This window comes from Pyxicephalus adspersus, chromosome 1 (genome assembly GCF_032062135.1).
Source record: "Pyxicephalus adspersus chromosome 1, UCB_Pads_2.0, whole genome shotgun sequence".
Classification (NCBI taxonomy): domain Eukaryota; kingdom Metazoa; phylum Chordata; class Amphibia; order Anura; family Pyxicephalidae; genus Pyxicephalus; species Pyxicephalus adspersus.
In genome coordinates this window covers 127,218,535-127,233,912 of record NC_092858.1, presented here as the reverse complement: position 1 = coordinate 127,233,912, position 15,378 = coordinate 127,218,535, and the positions used below count along the sequence as shown (strand labels likewise).

General features: G+C 36.7%; 1 protein-coding gene across 1 annotated transcript in view; it reads right to left on the bottom strand.

Annotated features, from left to right (window-relative positions):
- The window catches only part of EFHC2 (EF-hand domain containing 2), a 34,569-nt gene that overhangs the window by 1,449 nt on the left and 17,742 nt on the right, over positions 1-15,378 (bottom strand). The window contains exons 11-14 of the mRNA XM_072426858.1: positions 11,537-11,670; positions 6,653-6,850; positions 3,894-3,986; positions 1,555-1,654 (exon numbers count right to left, since the gene is read on the bottom strand). Coding sequence (XP_072282959.1) covers positions 1,555-1,654; positions 3,894-3,986; positions 6,653-6,850; positions 11,537-11,670 — 525 coding nt within the window. The remainder of the gene's footprint in view (positions 1-1,554; positions 1,655-3,893; positions 3,987-6,652; positions 6,851-11,536; positions 11,671-15,378) is intronic.

The window sequence follows — 15,378 nt, the reverse complement described above, 5'->3', positions numbered from 1 at the left end:
TTAACATATTATTAGGCAGTGTGGTGTCAGTTACTGTATAAAATCCTCACTGTAAGTTAATCACAAACAAAGCATAAAAAAACTTTATGAAACATTTATTAACTTCTGGAGCAAGCTCTGCTTTGATATGCAAAAAGAAACAACTGCAGAGTTTGTCTTGGTAATTCTCAGCTGTGTTTAGCAAAAGAGTTCTTCTGCAAGTCATGCAAACCGCCTCCCTCTCCCTCCAAGTCTCCATCCTGCACAGTAGTGAGTATCTAGGAGTCGTCCAAATGTCGGATGTTCTTAACCCGAGGACTACCTATACATTGTTTTTATCAATATCATTGCTGGTTAATTTTTGCTGTGTTTAACTTTGGATAAAGTTGGGCTTTAAAAATATTAATTTCTGGACTCTACGTGTGGCTTATAGCATCACTTTGATATCAGTTTGAGATGCTTCTGGATCAATGTATTTAGGTCTTGGGGTGCTGGATTATTGGTTCATGTATGAATCAGGTAGATTTAGGCTAAGTAAGAGGGAAGATGGCTTGTGTCGACAGTCTACTGTTCAGGTCAGATGGGTTTTACATTCCCATACAAGTCTATATTGTGTGCTATGCTGCAAATTATAAATAACAGATAATTACTGTGAAATGTATTCAAGATGACTGATATCATAACTACTTAATGATTATGAATAACTACACAATGATTTTATCCTTATAAAGTTTACAGAAGCCCTTTTCATACTTGGTCTCACATTTGTGACAATAATAGTTGTGATATCAGTTGTCACAATTGTCTACTACAAATAGAAGAGAATGACTTAATTCATTCCTATGTACTCTCACAGCATGTATATTTTCCACCATGAGGCACCCTGTCTCTTTATATCTCCACATTTTAAATCTTTATATGATATTTATATTGTACAAAAGACCAAAACTCTAATATCTGACAGCCTTTTTCCCCATTTCTGGAAAAATATGTATTTGGTATATATTTGGACATGGGTATTTTCTATACAACTGCAGCATTTAAATCTCTATTTTTTCCATTTAGATACCAAAATGTATTACTTTTGATGTTAGGCAAAACCTCTGTGTGAAGACACAGAGGGCCTGATTTTTTTTAAAGCTCTCCAAGACTGAAGAAGATAGACTATCATGGGTGAACTTAGGTGATCCAGAAAACCTGGAAAAATCTGGTCCAGGATTAAAAACATTTGACAATTATAGCAAATGATTTTTAAGAAATCCATTCCAAGCTTGCTGGATCACTCAGGTTCCCTCAGTAGAGTTTATCTTCTCCAGCTTGAACGTTTAACTAAACTTAGCCATACATACATAGATCAAGCCACATGGCCTATGTTATACCTTAAAAGATGCAGAAAACAGTACTGATGCTTTAACTTTCAGCACCATTCAGGGATGCCCAGAATACTGGGTCTGACATGAAATGTTTGATGATGTTATTAATAAAAAGATTAAAAAAAATAAAGGTAAAGGGAAATATGGGTGGATGGGAAGGTGAGGGAAAAGCAAGAATACAGAGTTTACATAACAGATTTACCTTAATTGGTGTGGTTTGTCTTGCTGGATTTGGATTTTCTCGCCAGTTAAGGCCTGACAACAGTTTCACATAATTAATTTGACCTTCGCTTTCTTCATGTCTGAACAAACCAAACAGCATATATTACATGATTACATATATATGACTCCAACAAAGCTACTACATTTTTTTCATGTATGTAATTAAATAGGGGTATTCATTTGTGAATGTTGGCATAAATCCAACACAGAACCATTACAAGAACATTACAAAGATTAAGTTTACAGTTTCTTTACTTTCAGATTTAGTATCAGTCCCACAAACTGCACAAACTGGAACCACATGTGGAATCTATGCAGTTGCTGCTTACTGCACATATTTTGTTACATTTGTTGACATGGTGAGTTTGTTACACTGATGGGAGTCTGATGTGTCTGTACTGTTTTCATTCTATCATCACTTCTTTTCTGTCCCTTACTGAACCATGTTTTTGTAATATTCCATGCTTTTACATAAAGAGACAAACATTTGGCCACTCTGTCCCATTTCACAATACATTATGATTTCATTGTGAACCATAAGGTAAAAATAGTACTTTTGTATGAAATAGAATTAGCCTTGTCATTTGAATATCACATATTTAACAATGTTTAAAGCATATGTGAAGTCAAAATTAAAATTAAATGTAGAATACATGCATTTTCCCCATTTTTTATCCCAACACCCAGCTCTGAATTCCTAAGTATAAAGTGTCAGCCCTAATTACTTAATTTCCAATGGATTGTAAAGAGCATAAACCCCCCCCCCCCCCCCCCCCACACACACACACACACACACACACACTAGCCAAATTTAGATTTGAGAGGAAATGAAATGTAGTACAGAGTACAAGGATATGGTTTACATACACTTTTATGTGGGGGATGAGAATGTACCATTCTCATCCTCCATGACAAGTTTTTTGTTAAAGTAGAAAAATCATGCTAGTCTGGACTTTTTTGCTAAGCAGACTTTACATCTGTATTGAGATCCAAATATACGATATTACTTTCCTCTTTTAAGTGGAAAACATAGGAGACAAGTAATGTAAAGATCAGTCCAAAGCAATAATAACTTGGCTTGCTAATATGCTTTACATTCCTACAGATGCAGCTAAAAACAAAATAATATGTCTCATAATTAAGGTATGTATAGGATACCTTGATGTAAGATGACTGCCACAACTTAACATACACCAAACATGCGCTTTGTTAAATTATACACTTGATTATGTGCTAATATCACATTCATCATTTTAAAGGACATCTTCAGTCAAGCAGCCAAAATACACAGCTGAAACACATAAAGGGTCTGTTTTACCTGCCAAAAGTTTGTAATGTAAATCACGTTCTTGTTTTCCACCCATCCCTACTGAAATAAATAGCTGAATATCAAGAAGGTGTCAACGATTCTCAGATTCTGCAGCTCTGCAAACTCTATCTTACTGTCTGCCTACTGCTTGCCTTACTGGTGATGCCAGTTCTGAGCTATGTACTATGTTTAAATAAACCTTAATTCTTAATTCTTAATCCTAAATATTACCTTGTAAAAGTAGCAGTGACATCAACAATATGTTTTACATAGCCTGTGCAGAGAGTGCATCTGTGGAAGGGATCCAACAGTCCTACCTACTTCAGGCTGCCTGCGGAAAACTAGAAGGGGTGGCTACAAGACCAGTAACCCTGCATGGGAAGAGAAAGTAGCAGTAGCCGGACTTTCCTGTTATTTTACAGTATTTACATAGTGCCAACTTATTACGCAGTTCTTTACAAAGTCGATAGTCATGTCACTGTCCCTCAAAGGGGCTCACAATCTAATGTCCCTACCATAGTCATATGTCTTTGATACTGTCTAACGTTATTTTTTTCCTAACTGCGTGTTTTTGGAATGTGAGGGAGGAAACCAGAGTACCCAGAGGAAACCCACACAAACAAGGTGAGAACCTGAAAACTCCATGCTGATAGTGTCCTGGCTGAGATTAGAACCTGGGACCCAGAACTGCAAAGGCCAGAGTGCTAACCTCTGAGCCACCATGTTTATAATAGGTTTCTGTACAAAGGCAAAGTTTCAGGCTGGTTTACTGCACAGATCTAGATGAAATACAGAAAACAAAGCAAAATTTATGTAAGCATACAAGTCTCTTGTTTTTAGACAATCTGGCCCTGATTTATTAAAGCTGTCCAAGGTTGGAGAGGATTTTTTTGTTCTTAGAGAGCTTTGATAAATCAGGCCCTATGTGTGTATCCCAGAGTTTAGCTTTAACTCCCTATACAAAAGACAATCAAGCATGTCTTAAATATAAATATTTCATAGTTACTTACTTTTCTAATATAACTCGAAGAATGTCATCTGCTAATGGTAGTTTGAAGGCTTTGTAGATAGTTTTAGTTTCTTGAAATGGAAGCAAACCTTTCCTTTAAAAAAATTAAAGAAAAAAATATGAGCTTTGTTGTTTACATTTTTATTACATATAAAAAAAATACTATACAATACAATATACAATTTGCAGACAAGTGCACGGTGCATAGGCCAAAATACATGTTATAAAAAGGACTGGCTAAAAGTACAGTCTTGTACATCTAAGTCTAACCTGATAGTCAAAACTCAAATTGGACTGCCACACAGTCAAATATGTGAGTTTCCCAGATTTTTTGGACAAATTGCTTTTTTTTAAAAAACTTTATTGTGGTAAGGTGTGAAGCATGTGAAGTGTTTGATACATAGACAGCATGCAATAATATGATTGATCCAGTCAACCTAATCTGAGCCCTATTAAAAATACAAAGCAAATGTATGGACACAATGTTTAACATTCTAAGTATTTAAGTAAAGTTTTGTTATCTAATTTGAAAACTAAATACTATTAATACTAGAACCAAGTTGAAAGCTTTATCCAAACATACTTACCTCTCAGATCAGTCAATGAATGCTAGTCTGTGCCCTTTCCTAATAAGCTATAATAGAGATGACTTCTGACGTAAGTGGTAAAGATACAACTTCTTCAGTGGTGCCTGTAGTAAAAAGGTGTTTGTGGGTCTCCAGCTCAGTAAACAAGACTGCCAAACCACTGAGGCTGCTATGGACCAGTTCTAATGGAGAAGGTTGCTGACAAATGTGACATTGGAGGGATATATAAAATAGGTAAGGCAAAGGAGGAAGGAGGGAGTCAGTAGGCCCAAACTTGATTTAAAATACCAATTTTCCTGTAAGATTATTGTGATCCCTGATAATATTCCCCTAGCCCACCCTTTCCTCCACCTCAGGACTAAAATATATTTACCCTTTACAGATCTTAGGTGCATGCTTACCTAGTACTGACCAAGTAAGGCCTGCTGTAAACTGTGACTTTCTCTAGATTTTCTACCACACTACCCTAAACATGTGGTGTTGACCACAATAGGAGGTAATAGGCCATCTCAGAAACTCATTCTCCAGAGACTGGACCGTTGTTTTCTATTGGGGTCAAAAGTGCATGTATGGTACAGTGGGAAATAAATCTAGAAGTACAGGATGCAAACCAAGCAGTGCATTTTAGCAGGCCACATTTGTCAGCTCCAGTGAAGCATACATATGGGGTCTTCTCTGCTCTAACAAAAGGAACTCTCTGGACATTTTCTTGGTAATGCAAAATAAATCTCCAAATAGCAATTAACCATATTCGATTAGCTAGTGTCGATCTTGACTGGCCAGTATGAAACACCTAATAAAAAGTATTAAATCTGCAGATCAATATGTTACATATGTTATTGAGATCAATATGTTGCAGACAGTTTTAGAAAAAAACAAAGAATATGGCAGATGAGGAGTATCTGACTCCCACAGTGGATCACTCGTAGATACACTAGTGATCCGTAGAAGTAAGGTATGTCCCCATACACTGGAGGTTAGTAGGAAAATACATTACTATAGCAGTGGGCAGTGGAGAAATGCCCTCTAACTTTAGAAAAAGAGCCCCTATATTGGTGGTCAGTGATGATTTCCAATGTAAGGATTTCTTTAGATTGCAGGCAACTTCCATTGGTGATCATATAGACGTAACCCCTACCACTGGATGTCTGTGGCAGATTCTGCCCCTAATATTGTTGACATTAGTATCTACTAGATCAATTTTCCACAGCTCAAGGAAACCCAGGAATCCTCAGGTGGAACCCTGGTTGAGAAAGTTGTGGTGATATCTGTTAATTATCTGTGAAGAAAATACAGATATCTGTGCTTAGGATTACACTTAACAAACAGTCTGAATCGACTAATATCAGTATACATGTTGTATACCTATGGTGTATTTCATCAAAATGTTTCTAGTAAATGGAAAAATGTGACTTTAGTATACTTTAATGCTAACAAGTCATATGTATCTATAAAGCAAATGCTTTTTTTCTGTAAAGTATGTATAGCAATGGGGACGATCTTTGGGGCCCCGTAGTAAGGAATCTCTGAACACAGTGAAGATTTTTTCAACAGCTCATTCTGTCTGATTGCCTAATGATGTATATGGGAATGTAAGTTAAAATAAATCTACATGAAGTTTTTAATTATTTGCTAGGGTGTTTCAAATGTATTGTGAATGCTGCAGCTTGAGTTTTCTAAATTATATTAGTCAGTGCACCAGGATTTCCTTTACAATGAGGAATGATCCAGAAGGTCCTGTATTTACTGTATATTACTGTGGGACTTAGACATTTAAAGCTACATAATTTTAGGAGTGTTGTCTATAAAATGTAGAAAAAGGTTATGTCATTCAACAAATTAATGCCAGACCCTGTATTACCCACAAAGAGTTACTAACAATGTTGTCAGAACACAAATTGGTATTACATGTGATTAACAGGATGTGATTAACATGGGAAGGATTTGAATATATACCTCAATCTCAATGTGTGTTGTATTGATTGATATATATATGTATATGTATATAAGTAGACATTTTTCCACAATGACCAAAATGTGGTTTATCAGTGTTTTTGAATGGTTACCTTTTTTCATTACCCTGTAGTGCATGCAGGATACAAAGTCAAAACAAAAAAACTTGGAGTCATAGGTTGCAGATTCCCTGCATATATATTCTCCCACAGTTTTTTACCTTTCACGGTCATTATAAACAAAGGCATCAGTGAGTTTGTTGAAGTTCTCAAATGACTTTTTCTTCAGCTGTTCTTGGGCTACAGCCATCAGAAGGCCTAAATCAACCTCTGGCTTCTCACGTACACTGTAGTAGCGTCCGACCGTCATTATTTCATGTTCTGTGAGACTTCCCTCAGCAATATCCACCATGACATTTCTAGAAAGGTAAAATGAACAATTAGTTCCGAAAGGAAAAACCGAGGAGCTATTATAAACTATGGAATAAAGCTATAGAATTTGAAGCCAGTAACATATAATTCAGCTAATTATTCTGTCTCCATTTTTCAAATGTTTAGGCAGTCAGGTGTAGAAAGAAAAAGTTAAAAGGGATATAAAGTATGTATGAGGACACAGCACAAGTATAGAACTGATATTTATATTAGAACAATGTTTCCTGTTTTAAAAGAACATGCAGTGCTCTATAATCTCTGTTTACATCTATAGTTTTAAATCCCCTGAAAGGTCAGTATTCCTCATTAATTAAAATGATTTTCAACAAACTCACTTTAAGTGTCAAAGAAATATGTATAGACTCCTTTTCATCAAACAACTCTCTAACAATTGCTGATGAATACAGATAAAAAGCTTTGTTCATAAAAATGGTGACAAGCTGAAAAATTACCAAGGTGTTCAAAAGGTTTTTCAGTATTTAAAATTTTGACACAAGGCTAGCTATGTGCCCACTCCTTAAAATGGTTAATTAGGAATCATGGTGTTGATTTTGGATTTGAATTCTGATTTTCATGATCTTAGCTTGACAATTGTATTAAAATCCAAAACGTACTATAATAGTGATTGTAAAAGTTACTAAACAATTATAAAATTTGGATGAAAAAAAGTGGTGTGCAAAAGAAAAGTATAAGGAATTGAGTGTAAAAAAGAGTAATAAGTTACTGTGTGTAAGAAAAAACACTATAACACAGAGATAAAAACCTCTGTGTTTAATGCAGTGTTATGAAAACTGATTGTGATTAAGAACTTTGAGGCACTACATATAATTAAGAAGGATGGGGTTGGATGGAATGAGGAATACCAATAATGACTTTGTCACTGTTTAGTAAAGTGTTTCATAAAAAAAACATGTTCACTTGAGATCTTGGCCAAATGTTTGTAGTCAACTGTGTTTGCTGGAGGGCAGATCTTATTACTTTCTAAGTTACTGGGGAGTGAAGTATGTGTTTTGGAGTACACATCTCATGGGTGACATTTTTGCTGTGGCATAAGCTGTATGAGCTGGAGTGGAGATCTCACAGGTGACAATGATATCAGTGAGAGGGCAGTGTGTGCAGGAGTGCAGATCGTACAGGTGACATGGTTACTGGTGAATAAACTGCGTCTCTGGAATGCAGACCTCAGTGATGGCATGGTTACTAGGAATTGAATTGTAATCTCAAGTACAGATTTCATAGGGTGGTATTTACTTTACTGTTTACCCTCAAAGTCCTGAAAAAAATCAAAATTAGACCACCTGCCTAGGTTGTTCAAAAATATAAATCTGATTACTGCATCCAATTAACTATTTAACATTGATAACAGATAACGCATATGTGTGCAAAACATTTTTTTCAGTTTTGGGTAGTAAGGAACTGTTTCATGCCCAGTGCAATCTTTGGGGTGTGTGGGACCACAAATCATATATTGTATGTGCCCACACCAGCTATTGATACCCTTGCACCAAGGTCATTACTACAGTTTTCTTTTTCGAATTCTAGGAGGATCCCACCACTGGACTGAAGAAGTATCCATGTCATGCAGGCAATGATATTTAGTGGGGCAAAGGGTTATTTGTACCCGGAGATTGGCTTTACATTTCTAAAACAAGATGGATACGACTGTCCAACCTGTTAGGGAGGTAAAATGGGACAAAAGGCAACATACTAGGAAACAGAAGGAAGCCTTTAAAGATAACCACAATGAGGTCTATAAAGAAACATAATTTTGCTAGTACTACCTCACTCCTCATAAGGCTTTAGGTCTAATTGCTGCTATTCACTCCACACTGGAAGGAGTAGATGGAGAATCAGACAGAGATGTTTGGGAGGGGGGCTTTGATGATGGTGGTACTTGTACAAATATTAATGCAGAAATGTAATTGGAAAATATGCATTAAAGCATCTGTGTATTGACTGGCCAGTTTTTATTTTAAAATTAGAATGTTTGTCAGATAAAATAAAATACACCATACTATGTTTTTTTAAATACAGGTCCTTAATGTCCTTAATACATGGCCTGCTACATAAATCTTCATTCAGTGCTGGGATTTCTTCATATGTTCTGGGAATCTTCAAATCATATAACTTATCCCTCCTTTGCAAAAGACAAGTCTGTTGCATGCATGCAGAGATGTACACAGAACATAATGTTCTGCTCCACCTTGTACACAGCATGTCTCCTTCTGACACTTGAGCACTGCACAATGTGAGACTCACACAACATTCGGGATGCCAGAGGACAGAAAAAGAAAGCTGGTTACTTAAAAGAGGAAACTGTCTTTGTAACCGAGCCAAGATGAATCTGAAATAACTATACAAGCACAATGGCCTGTTCAAGAGGATTTTGAGATCTATTCAAAAGGTCTATATTGCCTCCCAGAAGAGAACAGCCATGCCCCAGCCAAATATTTGTTGCACATATTATGTTTTAACACATAAAGTATTGTTGCATGTGATCATAGCCACAGCTGACAACTTATGGGGAATATTTTTTGCTTGTTTTTGCCAATGGTTTGCAGAACATCATTCGATTTTTTAGTGTACGAAAATTGCTTTGAAATCCAAAGGTGGAATGAAGTTTATTATTTACACTTTTCAATGTCAAAAATACAGACATTCTAGTTTGGTGTAAAACAAAGAAAATTACGCTGCACCAGTTACACTTACACATTGAAAGCTATTGACAGAGCATGAAAAACCAGGAAGGTTGGCAGATGTTTCCATCTGCATCATGGCTCATAGCGCAGCAGCAGCTGTAGATAATCCTGAAATCTTTTTGCAACCATTTAAATGAGGGCAGACATAACGTCAGAGATCCTCAGGACCACCAGCATCAGTAACAACTTTAACTACAGTTTGGATAAAATCATAATTGTTCTTAATAAAAAATATACATACATAAGGAGTAAGTCAGGAAAGTACACATTGACTGCATTTTATTCTATTATTTAAAAAAATGTTTTGCTTAGTAGTAAGGTGGTTTTGTGCCATTTAAGCCAGTTATTTAGGGAGGCTTTTTCTATGTCCATTTATCATGTGTTGTTTTTACCAGATGGAACAAAAAGACATGTCCTGCTCAAATATTTACCCCTATGACATAAAAGACTTGAACACATTTCATTGCAACTTGCATTGCACAGAAACTCACCAATTTTGTTTTTGCCCTCGACCAATTCATTGGCCCTGATTTAATAAAGTTCTCCAAGAGGAGAGGATACACCTTCATTAGTGAAGCTGGGTGATCCAGCAAACCTGGAATGGATCTGGTCCAGGAATAAAAACATTTGCTAAAATATAGCTAAAGACTTTTGGGAAATCCATTCCAGATTTGCTGGATTAGCCAGCTGCACTGATGATAGTGTATTTTCTCCAGCCTTGGAGAACTTTAATAAATCAGGGAAATTGTGTCAACTAACTTCAAAGCATGTGGATACATGTGAATTAATGCAACAAAGCAGGACACACAGCACATGCATTGTTAATGACATCCCAGTTGTACCTAAGCAACTCACTACAATACAATGCATATAGAAGCACATGTTGCCATACCTTGCTAACATGCATTTGGGTTTACATTATATCTAAAGCCAAGACATTTAGGTTTAGTTGTGGCTAGTCTTGTGTCTGTCTCTGCTGGGGAGTTTCAGCCCCTGTATTACCCCCAATGACCATTGTCACAGGGATAGAAATAAAAAGAAAATCCATACTTTTGAATTGTCATTGCAACAGAAATAGAGGGGAAATCTTCCAAGGGGAACACTTGCTGCAGTGCCAACTGTAAATCCAAGAGACTATGTTCAAACACAGTCCTGCTAGGAAAACAACACCTGCCCCATTGTTTAACACAGGCAATGCCAACGGTCCCCAGAGCTTGCTTGGCCCCAACAAATTAAAAAAAAAATACCCACAAACAAGAAATAATAAATGGTAAGTATTTTTCAATAACAGCATATGTTCCTGACTTTAGAGAGACTTTCTTTTATTCCTAATGTATTAGAAAGAAAATCTATTCTATTAGAAAGGGCACAATTTAAACAAAAAAATGAAACATTAATCTATTTTAGTTTCTCAAAAACTAAAGAGGACAAAAAAATGATAGGTGTTACATATATTCTTCTGCTTTAAAAATATTTAAGTTTATATAAAAGTACAGTATTTTAATCTAAACATTTAATCTTAAACAAGCTAAAGATAGACCTATTTTAACAGCGGAACATCAGACAAGAACACCAAGAGATGTTAGTAGGTGGTCAGAGATTTCAAACTGATGACATTTAGGACATATATATTACATGTCAAGTGCTACATGTCCCAAAACAAACAAGAGTTATAGTTATGCACTTAGGAAGTGCAGCTGTGAATACACAAGAACAGACTGGTGCTGTAAGGAAGACGATTAATTCATCTCAAGGCTTCCTAAATCACGCTGATAGATCAGACCTCTCAGCACAGTCTTCTAAATAGAAAGATTGTGGAAACCAGAGCGATGCAAGTGTAACCTCTGTTGCCTTTCTGGTCACCATGAAGTCATCACACACATAGTGAAAGCATGCTGGGACAGATTCCTCTAAAATGATAAATATAGAACACACTGGAAAAGCACAGACATCTTTTACATTGACATTGCATACCTGAAGGTTTCATACGTCATCTCATTTCTGTTTCCAGGGTCACTAGATGCAAAGAGTTGCTTGACTTCTCTGGACTTAGATTCACAAATTTGCCTTAACTTGGTTATAATTGAAGCAATGTCTGACATAGGGAACTAGAACAGAAGAAAACGTTGAGATCAACAATAGTATGCTTAGAGAGTCATTTGTAGAACAACATTTTGTAGTGCAGGGCAGAGCTACAAGTTTATTGTAATGCACATCTTTCTCCCTTTATATTTTCTCCCCAGAATATCCAAGTTTTTGGGTATCAAAATTATTACATACCCTACCCCTCTTTAATGGACAGTAAACCTTACTTATACAAAGATGGAGTTTCCCATTGCAGGTAATTTCTCTGGTTTCACATAAATATGGGATAGGTGTTACCAAAACAAAGGTAGAGTTTCATACTTCATTCCCATAAATAATGTGTGTTTTGGGGTGTTTTTTTGTGCATCAATACATTAATTTACTAATATTGATTTTTAAAGCTGAACTTCAGTAGAAACAAAAATTGTCTAAATCTAAAAGAGATGTGTATTAGTTCTTGAATATTGACAGGGCTTGTGTTATTCTTACAGATCTGTGCAGTAACCTAGCATTAGACTTTTCTAATACAATTTAGAAAAAAACACTTTGTTAACAAACTTCTTATTGAAAGAAAATAGCAGTCCAATGTAAAGTCTAGTCCAATGCAACTGAAAAATGTACGTTATCTGGCTAAAATAGAGATCCTTATTTTTGTGTTAAGGTTTTAAAAACTAAGACCGCAGTACAATAAATTTTTTTCAAAACTGATGCACTCAAGTCTGCTGAGATTTGCATAATTTAAAAACCAAAAATACCCTAAATAGTAAAGAAATAAAATGCATGCCAATAAATAAACTGTTAAAATACAACAAACTGAAATCTTGACATTTTACTTATCACACAAATAATACAATACTGACAAGTAGTAATACAATGCCCATACTTTGGTTCTGAGACTGGATAGCAGATTTGTTGAGAAAAAAAGAAATGCTACAGGCAGGCAAACTATAGATTCTTAGAATTTTGCTGTTCTTCAGAGACCAAAGTTAATGCTATCTTGGAGAATATGTCTACAATATGATGAAGGCACGATGCTATTGGTATTATTTTTATTATTACACAGTATTATTATAGCGCCAACATATTACGAGTTTTGCAAAGTCCATAGTCAAATCTATAACTATCCCTCAAACGGGCTCACAATTTAATGAATGTTCATATCATATTGCGTTATTGCATACCAACAGCAAGCAAAAAATAAGGCACGTTCAATAATTGTCACTGAAAATTATCTTTCATGATTGATTCCAGTGACAAGAGTGACAGGTGAAAAAAACAAGCACTGTACTGTTCTGTTCTATAGAGAGGAGGAGGGGGAGGAGAGAAAGTGGCACCCCACTGTGCTTTCTACCTTGACTTGTATTGTGGTAGTTCACCATCAGTCATTCATGGATCCATAAGGATGGATCTATTATTGGCATTGGGTGACCTACATAGCCAGACATTATCACAGATAAGTTGGTCAAGTGCTGGACAAACGTACACTTGGCCCATAACAAATCAGGGATCAGAGGACAACTAAGGATAACATCACAAGGGGTCAACCAGATAACACAGGAAACCTTCAGAGGTCTTGTGGAGTCCATGCATCGATGGGTCAGAGCTGTTTTGGGAGCCAACACAATATTGGGTAGGTGGTTTTATGTTTTTGCTCAATGTTGTAATAACTTTTTTTATTGAGTGTTTTCCCTTAAGCATTCTGCTTCATCAAGTGTATGAATTTGAATAAACATGTCACACTTCCCTCGTCCTCACTAAAGTGCAGATGCCTCTCTCCTGCACATGTGGGCAGTTCTGACGCTGGGCGTGCCTTTGTTTCCAAACCTTTTCAATTCTGTCCAATCTGCTGATCAATCAGAAATAGCCTCTTGACCAACCCTGGCTGTTTAGCTAGCTCACACACTGCACTCTGTGTTCATGCAACGTGTCTCCATTTTGCTGAGAACCTAGTTCTGTTGAGCTCGTTCCTGTTTACCTGGTGCTTAATTCTGTCCAGCTCCTGCGTTAACCCCTCGTTGTCCAGTCTGTTGGTTTCCAGCCAACTTCCCTGTTCTGTTCCAGTGTTCCCGTCTGTCTGTGGATACCCCTGAGTCTCCTGTGCCTCCTTTTGCTTTCAGTATCTCCTGTGTTCCCTGTGCCCTCAGTGGCCCCTGTGTCACTAGTGTCTGTCTCCTGGATCCCTAGCAGCTGACCCCTGGCGTGTAACCTGACCTCTCTTGCTTGCTGCCTGCATTGACCCCGGCCTTCCTCGACTATTCTTCTGCTTTGTGATTTGGAACCGTGATTTGCCCACCTAGGTGTGCCCAACGACCGCAACCTGGCAGTAACCAGCGGCGCAACATCCTCACCATCAGAGGCTCTGGAGAAGACCTAGTAAGTGCTTAGACTCTGCGCCTTGGCCCTTCTCAGGGCTCACACCACCTCTGTGCAAGCCATAGGGCCCCCCAGTGGTCCTGTCTCTCCATGCGGGACAAAAGATCAGGTGAAATTGATGGGCTAAAAGGGGAAACACATTTTCACCACAGTAAAGAAGTGGGGACATTAGGACGGACAAATCTATAAAAAATGGATTTCATCAGCATGGCTCAGTTTATATGAAATATAACATATTCCAAGCTGAATATTTTGAAAATACATTTTCTTAAGGGATTATTAACCAATTTCCACATTTGTCTGTGTTTTTTTACTCATGTATTACTCTTTTAACACCTAAGTGACCAAGTGATCTAAAGGAGTCATTGGTCATGAGTTAACAATACTCAATACTCAGCGGTTAATCCACCACTGCAATGTACAGTTGTACAGTATTATTTTTATGACTGAAACTTGCAGTAGGCAGTAAAATCATAGAAAGCAATTTCAGCATAGGGGAGAAGAACGTACAAGGTAAATATGTATCATAATAGTATGCTGTGCATTATGGCAGAAGCTCACCACCCACCAATGAGTTTAGTTCCACTTAAACTGCCCAGGGTATGCTTGACATGCTTTTTCAAATATGAGAAGTGATATCACAGCTACATTACTAGTGCCCTGAGAAATTAATTGCAGTCCAAGCCAGGCAAACAAATCTTCTCATTTTGCCACTGCTCAATGATTACATTTTCTATGAAAAAAAACAGCAGTGAATAAGCAAGTGTAAGAACAAGCACAGAAACCCTTGTTGGCTAACAATAGGATATACTCGTCTCTATGTAGAGCAGGGGGGGCCCAACAGGTGGATCGCAATCTACCAGTAGATCGCAAAGGCAACGCAAGAAGATCTTTCAAAAATAATCTTTCTGCCTTTCAAAATGAACTCTATCGCACACAGGAGTTATTAAGTCCAGGTTTTTATTGTTGATAGATCATTTTGACCTGGTCATTTTAAAAGTAGCTTGCAAGCCAACAAAGTGTGGGCACCCCTGATGTAGAGGGTGGTTAAAAAAACAATTTACCTTCTTTACTTTCTTCTGTGTCTTGTTCTGCATCAGTAGCTTAATAAATACTTTTTAAAATTAAATTACTGTAACAGATATATAAGCAACCTTACATGAATTTATTCCAGATACTTTAAAGTTAACACCAGAGTTTATGTGAATGTTATACTCTAGCAATAAAAACCTCACTAATAGATTTCCAAAGCTACCATAAGTTTATGTGATAGAAATCATTCTGGCTATAAAATAACAAATGATTCAACCACATAAGGTATTGCACTAGTAAATTATCATGCTCATTCCTTAGATTAG